The sequence below is a fragment of the Oryctolagus cuniculus genome, chromosome 8, assembly GCF_051225735.1.
Source record: "Oryctolagus cuniculus isolate XC-2025 breed Fujian yellow rabbit chromosome 8, ASM5122573v1, whole genome shotgun sequence".
Classification (NCBI taxonomy): domain Eukaryota; kingdom Metazoa; phylum Chordata; class Mammalia; order Lagomorpha; family Leporidae; genus Oryctolagus; species Oryctolagus cuniculus.
The window spans coordinates 24,047,049-24,061,094 of record NC_142874.1 but is presented as its reverse complement, the minus strand read 5'-3'; the positions used below and the strand labels follow the sequence as shown (position 1 = coordinate 24,061,094).

At 41.5% G+C, this 14,046-nt stretch overlaps 1 protein-coding gene across 1 annotated transcript in view; it reads left to right on the top strand.

The window, feature by feature from the left end:
- Nucleotides 1-14,046, top strand: part of LOC103346717 (putative ATP-dependent RNA helicase DDX60) — an 80,255-nt gene that overhangs the window by 25,672 nt on the left and 40,537 nt on the right. Inside the window, 5 exon segments of the mRNA XM_089301756.1 lie at nt 646-809; nt 4,356-4,511; nt 5,617-5,766; nt 6,879-6,998; nt 7,881-7,976. Of these exon segments, the coding sequence (XP_089157882.1) occupies nt 646-809; nt 4,356-4,511; nt 5,617-5,766; nt 6,879-6,998; nt 7,881-7,976 (686 nt within the window).

Genomic DNA, 14,046 nt, shown 5'->3' with positions numbered 1-14,046 from the left:
ATGAAAAGTTTACTTCAATCTATATGCACAAATTGAATAAGTAATAAATTGGGATATAATCACAGTGTCATGGCTGAAGGCCCAAGAATGAGCAATTTTGATTGGAGATAAGATAAAAAATATTTATCTCTTAATTGTGGTCACAGAAAAGTAATTATTAGAAGAGTAATAAAAGAGTATAGAATGGTCATGTTCTTAGGAAATTATTGTATCATTTTATGTAGATTATTTTGTTTAATCTTGATAATAGCCATGTGAGGTGAGCCCTGTGGTTAATATCTCCATTATACAGAGAAAGAAAACAAGGCTGAGAGAAGTAATTTGCCATGTTTCTATGTCAGAAAAGGCACGTTAAGTTTGCATTTAAGGTATGTGATGAATTTTGTGAATATGTGCCCTGTAGTTTTTGTCAAAGCAGGCTTCCTGTTTTTCGCTTGCTAAGTCTAGCAGCACTTTTAGAATCTAGGAGCCCACACTTTTAATTGTCATGCAGAACTGGGAGTTGTGAGTTCTTTGATTATTGTGAGTGGTTCATGTGAATATGCTTTCTTTAAAATCTTAAAATTAAGTCAGCGCTGGGGTAGAGTGTGGGTTGTTATCACTCTCTTGCTTCACTTAGGTCGTGCAATTATTTTACTTCAACAGAAGCAGAATCCAAAGATATAAATGTGGTAATTCAGATGATGAAGAGAATTCACATACTGCACGAGAAGTACTCAGAATTGTTACAGAATACACACAGGCAAAAATTAGCCAAATATCTAAAATATATCGGGTTTGACAACTTGGCACACACGTTATGTCCTCAGGTAAATGCCACGGAAGATACTACTTGACATTTGTGTGAGTGTGTGTGTGTGTATGTGTGTGTCTGTGAAATATTTTATGGGATATATTGAGAATCAATACCTGTCACCAGAACTGTATATTCTGAATATATTGAGAATCAGTATACATTAGATTAAGCTAATAGTTCACAGTTAACCATGCATTATACTGTATAGACACAGGTCTAATGTTTATGACTGTGTATTTTTCTAGGATTCATAGTTATCCACACAGCCGACTTCCCATCTTACCCAGGATGCCAGGGCTATACGTGTCAGGTCCCTAGTTACCTCTGTTACTAGTTCCAACAGATTCTGTTGAGTACAGAGAACTACATTTGCTGCGGAGTTTTGCGGCAGCTGTTTTCGGTAGTTCATCCCCTCAGCTCATAGCCGGGCTGCTGCTTTTCCCTGTGCCTGTGCCAGATGAATGCAACGCTGTGGCGAGTCTTCACTGGAGACCATCTAGTATTGTGTAGCCTTTCTTCCACTCTTCTCCCTACCCAGGAAGCCACTAAGACATGTCCTTATTTCTCTCCTTTTTTTAAATTTTAATGTATACAAATTTTGTGTATTTCATATATACGGATTAGGAACATGGTGATACTATACCCTCCTTCCCACCCATGCTCCAACTGTTCTTCCTCCTCCCTCTCCTGTTCCCACTCTCAACTTTTACAATGATATATTTTCAGTTTACTTGAAACTCCTAAGATTAACCCTGCTACACTAAATAGTTCAACAAATAGTATGAAAGAAAAAAAAAAAAACCACCATCCCTTAACAGTAGAGACAAGGGCTGTAAACAGTCATCAAATCTCAAAATGTCAATTTAATTCTAATACATTACATTTTAAGTACTCTGTTAGTTACTACAGATCAGGAAAAACATATGGTATCTGTCTTTTTGGGACTGGCTTACTTCACCAAGTATAATGGTTTCCAGTTGCATCCATTTTGTTGCAAAAGTCAAGATTTCATTTTTTTTTATCACTAAGTGGTACTCCATAGTGTATATAAACCATAATTTCTTTATCTAGTCATCAGTTGTTGGACATCTGGGTTGATTCTGTATCTTGGCTATTGTGAATTGAGCTGCAAAGAACTGGGGTTACAGATAACTCTTACACATATGTCATTGTCTGAATTTTTTTGTTTGTATTTTATTCATATGTTCATTGTTTCAAAACTTTGTGTGCAAATTTCATAGGAGTGGAACACTTTTTGGTCATGGTTCTTGTCATGCCTTATCTTTAGTTAACTTTTAGAAGAGAATAAATCTTCCATACACTGATTCACTCCCATAATGGTTGTAATAGCTAGGCCTGGGCTAAGGTGAAGCCAGGAGCCAGGAACTCTATTCTGGTTTCCAATGTGGATCACAGATCCCTAAATACTTAGATCATCTTATGCTGCTTTCCCAGGTGCATTAGCAGAGAGATGGGACTGGAATATGGATGTTGACCTTGCAGGTGGAAGATTAACCCCTTGAGCCACAATGCTGGCCCCAGAGAAAAATTGTAGGTCAAAATATCTCTTCAAGGGTCCAGTGCTGTGGTATAGAGGATTAAGCCACCACCTGCAGTGCCAGCATCCCATACGGGTGCTGGTTCAAGACCCAGCTGCTCCACTTCCAATCCAGCTCTCTGCTATGGCCTGGGAAAGCAATGGAAGATGGCCCAAGCTCCTGGGTCCTGGCTTCGGATAAGCACAGCTCTAGCCAGGGTGCCCAGTTGGGGAGTGAACCAGCGGATGGAACACCTCTCTCTCTCTCTCTACTTCTGCCTTTCTCTCTCTGTAAGTCTGCCTTTCAACTAAATAAATTTTTTAAAAAAATCTTCAAGTAATGCCTTTAAAATAGTGTATTTAGAAATTATGAAGACATGCTTGGGGTACTGCATGGTCTTAGAGTGGAGATATTTCTGTAAGTAGAGAAATATAAGGGATGTGGGGAGAGATACCAGCTCAGGGTGAGAAGCCAAAAAGAGGAGATATAGGTAGCTCTCTACTTCCTGTGCCAAATCTCCCCATTTTAGGCTTTCTGACTTTCCTTACGCTTCACTGGGACCCCCGTCTTTGCTAGGTTAGCCTTGCTGGGAATCTCAGCAGGGCCTGTGGCCCCTTCCTTGGTGTATCTCGCTCTGCTCATCTCAGGAATACTTTCAACCAGTCTTTGGTGATTCTGTAGATTCACTAAGAGTCTGAGGTCAGGTTTCCTATCATGCAAACATGGAAGGAGCCCTACATCTCTGTTCCCCAAGTGCCACAGACAAAATTTAACTATCCCATCTAATAAGCCTTCTATCAGGAAGACTGACATATTTAAGAAGGCCTTTGAAGCCATGAGGATAGAGAAACTAATTTCATTGGAAAGAATTATCTTAATGCAGGATGTGAACATCAAGAGTGGAAATTATGAGTCTTCACACAAATCCCTTCCTTTGGTTGTTCTATGCCTACCTTATGTTGCACAGGTTTAGGGTTTGTCTGAAGGGAGGAGAGCTGTTCCTCACTCCTTTAAGAGACTTGGAGACCTATAAGCTCTAGGAAAGCAACTCTCTCTCTAAAAAAATAAAACAAGAAAACCTTGATGGTGATGATCAGAACGGGAATCTAGCTATTTCCAACAGCTGTAGATTTGAAATAGGATATTTGCTTAAACATTGCATGACCAAAACTGCTATTACTTTTTAATTTCTTAAATGAGAAAGTAAATAAATTTTAAAAAGCTTGTTTTTAAACATTTTCCATTAATATTTTTGGCAATTTTTAAATGAAGTCTTCTCTGCTCCAAGCCATCATTGTGTCCAAACATGTCTTGGTGTTGATTGACAGTGAGAACACTTTGGCACAGAAGTTTATGTTTTCCATGCATGGCTAATATGATCATAATCCAGTTTTGTCAGAACTCTGAGAATGGAGGCTCAGCCAAGCACGTGAATTTCCTGTGATGTTGAGGCCCTGTAGTAAGAGCTGTTGACCCATTGGGTGGAATTCTCTGAGTAAAATAGTTTGACTTGTAAGATGATAGGTATTTGTTATATAGATCTTTACAGAGATATTTATTTTTACCAAAGATGCCTTTTTAAGGTCAGAAAAAATTTCCTTAAAGGAAATACAGTTTTAGTGTGTGTATGTGTGTGTGTGTGAGTGTGTGTGTAATAATTGTGGAACAGTTATCAAAGATTTTACTAATTTGTAACAAAAGATCAATTTCATATTGTCTTTTACTTATATGCCATGGAAAATGATCTTGCCATAAAAATGATATTTAAAAAATTATACTGAATATAGCCTCAATGTTCCCTGTGCTATTGTAATGATATATTAAGTTGAGTGGCACTTTTACCCTCTGGTAACTCCAAAATTGGGTTATCCAGTTTTAAGAGTTGCAGCTTATTGAAAGAACATGAAAAAATAATCTCACTGAGGCAAAGCAAACTACAACAGGATTGGGAATAATTCCTGCATGCCCAGGTTAGGAATTGTAAAGTTGTACAGAGGTCTAATGCACCATACTTATTTTAGGGGAAGGAGTCAGGTGCTGGGAAGGATATTTCTAAATACTCAGTTCACATGGGAGCCGCTCGGTTTCAGTTAACGCACATGGGCCCTTACTTGTTCCGAGAAGAAAGAAGTGATCCAGATCCCCGGGTGCATCATTTTATACCGGACACGTGGCAGGTATTTCTCTAAAAGATCTGTCGTATGGAAAGGCAAAGACGCTTTGGTGAAACTGTGTGTTCAGACCTCATTGTGTGCGACAAATTTTGAAAATGCCTGTTGTTCTAGAAAGCGACTTAATGACAAGAAAAGTAAATCATGTCTTGGCCCAAGAGATAAAGCAATGCAGTGACGAGTCAGCTGAGTGACAGATACACTGGTTCTCTTAAATGGAGTGTGGGAAGCAATGCATTGAGAAGCAGCAGTTTGACCTGGTTGTGAAGCCATTGGTCAGGACGCCGCGTCCCAAACCATAGTGCTTGGGTGTCACATGCAGCTCCTGACTCCAGCTCTTGCTAATGCACACTAGGAGGCAGCAGTGAAAGCTCAAGTGATTGGGATCCTGCCATTCCCAGGGGAGACCTGGATTGAGTTCCCAGTTTCTAGGCATTTGGGGAGTGAACCAGCAGATGGGACCTGTCTTTGTCTATCTGTGTCTTTGCCCCTCAAATAAAAACAAAAGCAAAAACAAAACAAACAAGAACCCAACTATACACTCCAATTCTGTGCAGCCACTTAATTCACATAACAAAATAGGTGCCTGATGTATATTTGGCAAAATATACTTTTTTTTTTTTTTTTAAAGTAGTGTTGCTTTTGGGTTGTCCAATTGTTCAACCACAGTCACTCATAATACATCATGATGTGTCACGGATCCTATTATGTATTTGCATACATTTTTTGAAAAACTTCTTTTCTACACCTTAATCATTCAGTGACCATAATTAATGAAACATGGAAATGAAAAGAGCAACAGGTTTTGGTAATTCCGTCTCAGCATGAGGTTTCCCTAATCTGAACTAAAAAGAACTCCAAGAGCCAGGCTACAGACCCGTGGCACTGTCCTCTGCTGTATTAGAGGGTTTTTAAATCTAAGTTTAAGTAAGGACTTTCCTGTCTCCAGTGATTTGGGTTATTTGCACATAGCTGGAAGTGGTGATTCCTGCCATCTTGAGCACTAGCAGGTCTCAGAACTGTAAACACTAGTCTAAGAGCTAGTTGAAGCTAACTTAAAAATGACAGTAAAGATGCATTTTCCAATGAAAGGTGATTTTTTTTCCCTCAGAGGGAACTCCTGGATGTCGTAGATAACAATGAGTCGGCTGTGATTGTTGCTCCAACCTCATCAGGGAAAACCTACGCCTCCTACTACTGCATGGGGAAAGTCCTGCGGGAGAGCGATGACGGAGTGGCCGTGTACGTTGCGCCCACAAAGGTATCGTGCCCTGTGACCCTGCGCTGTTCTAGGGGTGTTCCTCTGCCATAGCCGTGTGTCCCACCTGGTAGTGCCCAGCCTCCAGTGTCACACAGTCGTGGGCTTGGTGCTCATGTGCTGTGTGCCCTTGGCCAGTTTCCTGGCATGTTTTCCACCTGCAAGGAGACACGGCACCGCTTACTTTATGCTGTTGTTCCGAGCGTGACCTGAGACGAGGCACACCAGGCATCCAGTGTACTGTCTGGGCATGAATAATGATGGGTAAATGTGCCATTCACAAGCATTTGTTTATTAGTGTTCTCTCATAAATCTCCCTAGGGCCAGCACTTGTGAAAAGACAGGGCTGGACACTTCTGAGAGTCTTGCCAATGGGAATGATTTGGTGTTGGTGCCAGGCTTGTGTACTTAAGAGAGGACAGACAAGTTCAAGAGAGAGAGAGAGAGAGAGGCGCTTCTCCCCTCAGTTTTACCAGCTCTGGGGTTGGGCAGGTGCCTGATGGAAGAGCCTTGGATTCTTACAGGGGCCATGGGTTTCTTCCTTTGCAGCAACCTGGGTGAAGTAGAGTTAAAGGGCACATGCGAAATAAATATTCTTTTTCTCTCAAAAGGGGTTTTGGGATACACTCCTTCCTTTCACTTTCCCTAGCAAAATACTTAATTCCCAGGCTTACAGCTGCACTGCGAGGAGCCAGTGTGGGGAGGGGCCCTGCGTCCCACGAGCCACATCCTTCACTGATGAGGACGCGGGAGCTTAGTGAGCTTCAGTGCTGTGCCCATTACTGTTCAGCGTTGTAAAATACAGGCGCCATCTAATATTACCTGTATCAGCACATATTACACTGACGGGACGAGGAACCACTGTTTGTGTTTTTGTTGCTGGCCATCCCATCAACAGGCACTGCATTGTATTATATAACATTTAGAAAACTTAAATGGAATTGGTGGAAGGATTTGCTGTGAGGTATTGCCTTATTAGGGCAGAATTGTTACCAGTTCGGTACTGCATTGTTGCGTATCAGTGGTTCCAGACGTGGGTTTGCTTGAACCAGTTTTTTTGCAGCATTGTTGATAGTTTACTGAGTAGCTGCTCACTCTGTCTTTTGTGACTGCAGGCTCTGGTTAACCAGGTGGTGGGAACTGTCTACAATTTGTTTACTAAAGCACTGCCGAAAGGCTCAGTGGTGTGTGGAGTTTTCACAAGGGATTACCGCCACGACACCTTGAACTGTCAGGTACATCACAGCTGTCCGCGTGATGAGTTGTAGTGTGAATGTGGCACTCTGGGAGACACGTAGGGTTTTAATGGGGTAACATGAAACCCACAGCTACCCTGATAGATGTATTTATATTGGGCTAGATGGTTTGTATAATTTTTCTTATCTAAGAATTTGATTACTGATGATATTTTAATTCTATATTAATTATTAAATGTTTACATTACATAAATGTTACGTAAAGAGAATGCATTACTTTTCTGAAATTTTAGCCTGAGGAAGCAACTTCCTCTTTAGTAGAGATGGTTTCAGGACATGGTGACTTTTGTATTCCCAGAATACTGTGCCAGAGAATATTTCTTTTTTTTTAAAAAGATTTATTTATTTATTTGAAAGAGTTCTACAGAGAGAGGAGAGGCAAAGAGAGAGAGAGGTCTTCCATCTGCTGGTTCGCTCCCCAACTGACCATAATGGCTGGAGCTGTGGTGATCCGAAGCCAGGAGCCAGGAGCTTCTTCCTGGTCTCCCACATGGGTACAGGGGCCCAAGCACTTGGGCCATCCTCTACTGCTTCCCCAAGCCATAGCAGAGAGCTGAATCAGAAGTGGAGCAGCCGAGACTAGAACTGGTGCCCATATGGGATGCTGGCACTGCAGGCAGCGGCTTTACCTGCTACATCACAGCACCAGCCCCAAGAGAATGTTTCTTAATGAAACAAACTTAACTGCTTTTGAGTGTATCAGTGGCAGCATATGTGGGGATCAGTTGTACATATTCATTTTACTTTCACATTAATGAAATATTTTTTTGAACATGGAAATGTCAAGATGGATATAGTGTGTCATAAAATTTCTTATTAATGTTTGGAAATTAAAACAGCTTTTTTTTTTAAAAAAAACAGATATTAGTAACAGTGCCTCAGTGTTTGGAATTACTCTTGCTATCACCTCATTATCAGAAATGCACAGAAAGAATGCGCTATGTCATATTTGATGAGGTATGTGCTTTTTATTCCTTTTATCTCAACAGAATATTTTATGTCAACCAAGACCACATGTACCATATGTACTTTAATAAAGATGGCATTCATATGGTTAGTTACTAAAATAAATATAAGTTGTTTATAGAAGGGTTTACCAATAAGTTCTGGGAGAGTTGTTTCCTGTTAACACTGCTTTTGCTGTATCCCACAAATTTTGGTATGTTGTATTGTTGTCTTCATTTGTTTCCAGAAATTTTCTGATTTCTCTTTTGATTTCTTCTATGACCCACTGTGCATTCAGGAACATGTTGTTCATTCTCCATGTGTTTTCATATAATGTAGAGATTCTTGAGTTGTTGATTTTCAGTTTCCTTGCATTGTGGTCCGAGAAGATGCATGGCATGATTTGATTTGCTTGAATTTGCTTAGACTTGCTTTATGGCCTAGTATGTGGTCAATCCTATAGAAAGTTCCATGTACCAAGTAGAATAAGATGTACCCTGTGGCTGTAGGGTGGAAGGCTCTATAGATAGCTAATAGGCTAATAGGTCTATTTTGTCTATGGTATTGATTAACTCTGTTATTTCTTTTTTGATATTCTGCCTCATTGATCTGTCCATTGCTGAAAGTGGGGTATTGAAGTCCCCCATTACTATTGTATTTGAATCTATATCTCCCTTTACATTTCTTTTAAATAACCAGGTTCCCTGTTATTATGTGCATATACATTTATAATAGTCACATTTTCCTGTTGAATTGATCCTTTAATCATTGTATAGTGCCCTTCTTTATCTCTTTTAATAGTTTTTGTGTTAAAGTTTATTTTGTCTGATTTAGGATGGCCACACCAGCTCTTTTTTGGTTTCTGTTAGCGTGGAATATCTTGTTTCATCCTTTCACTTTCAGTCTGCATGCATCTTTGTTGGAAAGATATGTTTCTTGTAGGCAGCAAATAGATGGATTTTCTTTTTTAATCCATTCAGCTAGTCTGTGTCTTTTAACTGGTGAGTTCAGGCCATTTGCATTCACCATGCGTATTGTTAAGTGCCGACTTTGCCCTGCCATGTTTCTGTAAATAGTTCTGTTTTTGAATTTTGTTTGTACTTTTGCTGGGTCATTTTCTGCATTCAACTACTTTTGTAGGGATGTTCCTGTTTCTGTGTTTTTGTGTGTAGCACATCCTTGAACATCTTTTTAGGGCTGTGCAGGTAGTTAGAAATTCTTTCAATTTCTGTTTGTTGTGGAAGATCCTTATTTTTCCTTCATTCATAAATGAGAGCTTTGCAGGGTACAGTATTCTGGGTTGACAATTTTTTTCCCTTAGGACTTGGAGTATGTCTTCCATTCTCTCCTTGTCTTTAGGGTTTGTGATGAGAAGTTGGAAGTGAATCTAATTGGGTTTTCTGAGTGTGATTTGTCTTTCTCTCCTGCAGGTTTTAAGATCTTTTCTTTATGCGTTATGGAGGAGAGCTATGCTACAATGTGTCAAGGTGCAGATCTTTTCTCTTCCTGTCTTTTGGGAATTCTGTGTACTTCCTGTACTTGGATGTCTCTTTCTCCAGATTGCAGAAGTTTTCTGTTATTATTGCATTAAGAAGGCCTTCTAATTCTTTCTCTCCATGCCTTCTGGCAGTCTAGGATCTGTGTGTTGGGTCATTTGATAGAATCTTGTAGATCTCCTACCATGTTTTTCAGTTTCCTAATTTCTTCTTCTTGTGTTTGGTCTGACCTTATTATTTCCAGAAAATTGTCTTCTAGTCTGATATTCTTTTTTCTGTCTCACTTATTCTATTGTTAAGGCTTTCCACTGTATTTTTTATTTGAACTATGGAATTCTTCATTTCTAGTATTTCATTCTGACTTCTCTTTTTTTAACTTTTATTTAATAAACATAAATTTCCAAAGTACAGCTTTTGGATTACAGTGCCCCCCCCCCGTAACTTCCCTCCCACCTGCAACCCTCCCATTTCCAGCTCCCTCTCCCATTCCATTCACATCAAGGTTCATTTTCAATTATCATTATATACAGAAGATCAATTTAGTATATATTAAGTAAAGATTTCAACAGTTTGCACCCACACAGAAACACAAAGTGTAAAGTACTGTTTGAGTACTAGTTATAGCATTAATTTGCATAGTATAACACATTAAGGACAGAGATCCTACATGGGGAGTAAGTGCACAATGACTCCTGTTGTTGACTTAACAATTGACACTCTTGTTTATGGCATCAGTAATCACCCTAGGCTCTTATCATGGGTTGCCAAGGCTATGGAAGCCTTTTGAGTTCACCAACTCCAATCTTATTTAGACAAGGTCATACTGACTTCTCTTTAATATCTCAATTTCTTGGGAACATGTTTCATTTAGATTGTGAGTTTATTTCTGATTGCTTCTAAGTAATCTGATGATTAATTTTCTGAATTCCATTTCTGGCATAACCTCAGCCTCTTCTTCAGCTTCTATTATTGAAGAGTTGTAGTATTCCTTTGGGAGGGACTCATACTGTCTTTCTTATCCTTATTAAGGTTTTTTCCTTTGTTTTTTGGCATTTCCGGTTGCTTTTCTCTTAAATATGTGTCTTGGTGCTTGTGGTGATGTTACTGTGAATGGCAGAGTTCTTGTCTTTGCAAGAAAGAATTCAGGCGTGAGACAGAGTAGTAGAAGAGTAAAATAGCAAAGTTTATTAGGGAAGGGACATTCGTAAGAACGGATGGGCACCTCTCCAGATAGGACCTGAGAGAGAGTGCGCAGTCACTTGGACTGGGGCGGGCGGGGGGGGGGGGGACGAGGTTACATGGTTGAATGGAGAGATTACACCTGGCCAGGCAGGCAGGCAGCTCAGCAGAGAGGCAGAGCGCACTGTCCGGTGGAGGCTGGGGGTTTTTAAGGAGATGAGTATTTGTCTTCACACATCTCCTGAAACAAAGGATTTTATGGATGCAAATAGTAAGAAGCTCCTATCTGGGTTTTCCTCTGAAGGTATCAGACAGGAGGAAGCCTAGCTGGCACCATCCTAACCCAGGATCTGGAGCAGGGTATTTTAAATGCAGATACTGGGCTGCGATTGTGGAAGATTGTCAGGCAGAAGGGGCAGGGACCCCACCTGGCAGATTATGGGGTAGGAAGGGGCAGTGCAGGATGTGAACACTGGGCTGCCCCTGAAACGTTATTGGGATGACTTTGAGATGCAGATGCATATGCTGGACATAGACGTCTTCTCTTTAAGCCTTTATGTCATACACACATAAGCTCATATCTGACTTCCTACCTAACAGTGAGATTTCCCACTGCTATGAGCTGCTATGTGTCTGTGTGTTGCAAATGGAAGCACGCAGGGCCGCCTCCAGGAGTCGTCCTGTTCACTTCTTGATCTTGATGGGGCAGGTACGAGAGCTCTGATGCACTAAGCCCTGCCTTTTGGGGTTGGGCTTGCTTCTCGCTTGTGCATGGAACCAGCTCGAGATTTCGATATTTAGTACTTCTCCTTGTTGTACAGCTTGCTGCTGGTGGTGGGGAAATTACTCTGGAATGTTGTGATCCTATTTCTGGGGTCTTGTGAAGTGGCCCCCCCAATTGACGGACATGAGCATGAGCAGCAAAGCAGTCGCCCCCTGCTTACATTTGAAGATGTAAACAAATAATATGGCTTCTCCCAGCAGGCTGCAGGTCTGATTGTGGGGAGGGGGAGACATGGATGGTAGGAGGTGCCCAACCTCTCCATTTGTTCCCCTGTTCTTCCAGCTTGGAACTTCAAACACAGTTCACCAGGCTCCCCCGCCCACTTCTACCCACAACTCCGTGGACTTGAGACCTCGTGTCTCGCCTGGTCTGCCGGGGGTGGGGGTGGTGTCAGTCTCGAGGTTCGGTTTCTCCACTGCTCTTCCACCACTTTTTGCTCCCTCAGTGTGGGCCTGCTCAGTCTCTGTTGGACTCCTGGGCTTCTCTGCATGAAATTCTCATGGCTCTGTCACTGCTGGCTTATATACCCCTTCCTTATTAGCTATTTTGCCCTGTGAGACTGGTCCTGTTGCCTTGGTCTGACCTCCCTCCACCCCATTACTATTGTATTTGAGTCCTATCTCCCTTTAGATCCATTAACATTTCTTTAAATAACCAGGTGACTGTAACTAGGTGCATGCACGTTTACAATAGTCACTTCTTCCTGTTGAATTGATCCCTTAATCATTACATGGTGCCCTTCTTTGTCTTTTTCAGCAGTTTTCAAGTTGAAGTTTATTTTGTCTGATATTAGGATCGTATACCAGTTCTTTTTGGTTTCTGTTGGCATGGAGTATCTTTTTCCATCCGTTCACTTTCAATCTGTTTGTATCTTTGTTGATGAGAGGTGTTTCTTGTAGGCAGCAAATAGATGAGTCTTGTTTTTTAATCCATTCAGCCAGTCTGGTTTTTACTGGAGAGGTGAAGCCATTTACATTCAACATGACTATTGATAAGTAACAACTTGGCTCTGCCATTTTCCCATAATATTCCCATTGTTTACTTTGAATTTCTTTTGTACTTTTACTGGGGGATTTTCTGCCTTTACATTCTTTCATAATGATGGCTATCTCTCTGTGTTTCTGTGTGTAGCACATCCTTAAGGGGGAAGAGAGAGAGAGAGCGAGCGAGCGAGAGCGCGATATCTTCCATGTACTGGTTCACTCCCCAAATGGTCACAACAGCCAGGGCTGGGTCAGGCCAAAGCCAGAAGCTAGGAACTCCATCTGGGTCTCCCACTTGAGTGGCAGGGGCCCAAACACTTGGGATATCTTCTGCTACCTTTCCCAGGTGCATTAGCAGGGAACTGGACCAGAAATGAAGCAGCTGGGACTCAAACAGGGGCTCATTGGGATGCTGGACCGGCTGTGCCACAATGCCAGCCCCTCCACAAATAACTTTTTCATAGCATACATTTTCTGTGAACTTTTTGAAGACCCTTGATACACTTCTGAAAAGTAAGTCAAGTGAAATACAAGTTGATGTCACACTGAGAGGCAGGCGTTTGCCCAGATCCCATATTGAAGAGCCTGGGTTCCATTCCCAACTCAGACTCTCGACTCCAGCTGCTTGTGAATGTGCACCCAGGGAGGCAGCAGGTGATACCTCAAGTAATTGGGCTCCTATCATGCATGTGGGAGACCCAGGTTGAGTTCCCAGCTCCTGGCTTTGGCTTGGCCCAGGACATTGTGGATATTTGGGGAGTGAGTCAGTAGGTACAGTCTTTGTCCCTTTCTGCCTTTCTCTCTGTTTTTCTTCTCAAATAAAGAACTAAATTAATTGAAAGTAACCTCACATTGAGTCTTACCCATCACAGTGTTGACAATTAGAGTGTCAGGTGTTGCAGAGGAGGAGGAGCAACGGGAAGGCACGGACATTGTGCTGCTTTGGAAATTGTCTCAACAAAACTAGTGATGGTGACAGTACTTCAGGAACAAGGAATTCCACTTGTATATATTCTGAAATAGAAAAACAGGAGTCACGTTTTCAAGAGTAAGACTGAATCAGGCTAGGATACCTGTACAAAATGTTCATAGTCGCATCATTGGTGGTGTTATCAAACTATAAACAACTGAAATGTCCTCCAGAGTAGAAAAAAATAGAAGGTGGCACAGGCATTTGATAAAATACATAGAGTGAGGAAAGTCAATGAAGTGCAGATTAATTTTTTTTTTTAAATTTTTTGCCAGGCAGAGTTAGACAGAGAGAGAGAAAGAGAGGTCTTCCTTCCATTGATTCACCCCCCAAATGGCCGCTACGGCTGGTGCTGTGCCAACCCGAAGCCAGGAGCTGGGTACTTCCTCCGGGTCTCCCATGTGGGTGTAGGGACCCAAGCACTTGGGCCATCCTCCATTGCCCTCCTGGGCCACAGCAGAGAGCTGGACTGGAAGAGGAGCAACTGGGACTAGAACCCAGGGTGCCAGTGCTGCAGGCGGAGGATTAGCCTAGTGAGCCACGTGCCGGCTGAAATGCAGATTAATTTAAAAATCATGTTGGGCAAAGGAAGTTAGATACAAAGAACACAAGTTAAATAATTCCAGTTATACAATGTTTTAAATGGGCAAAATAAATTTCTATGCTTTAT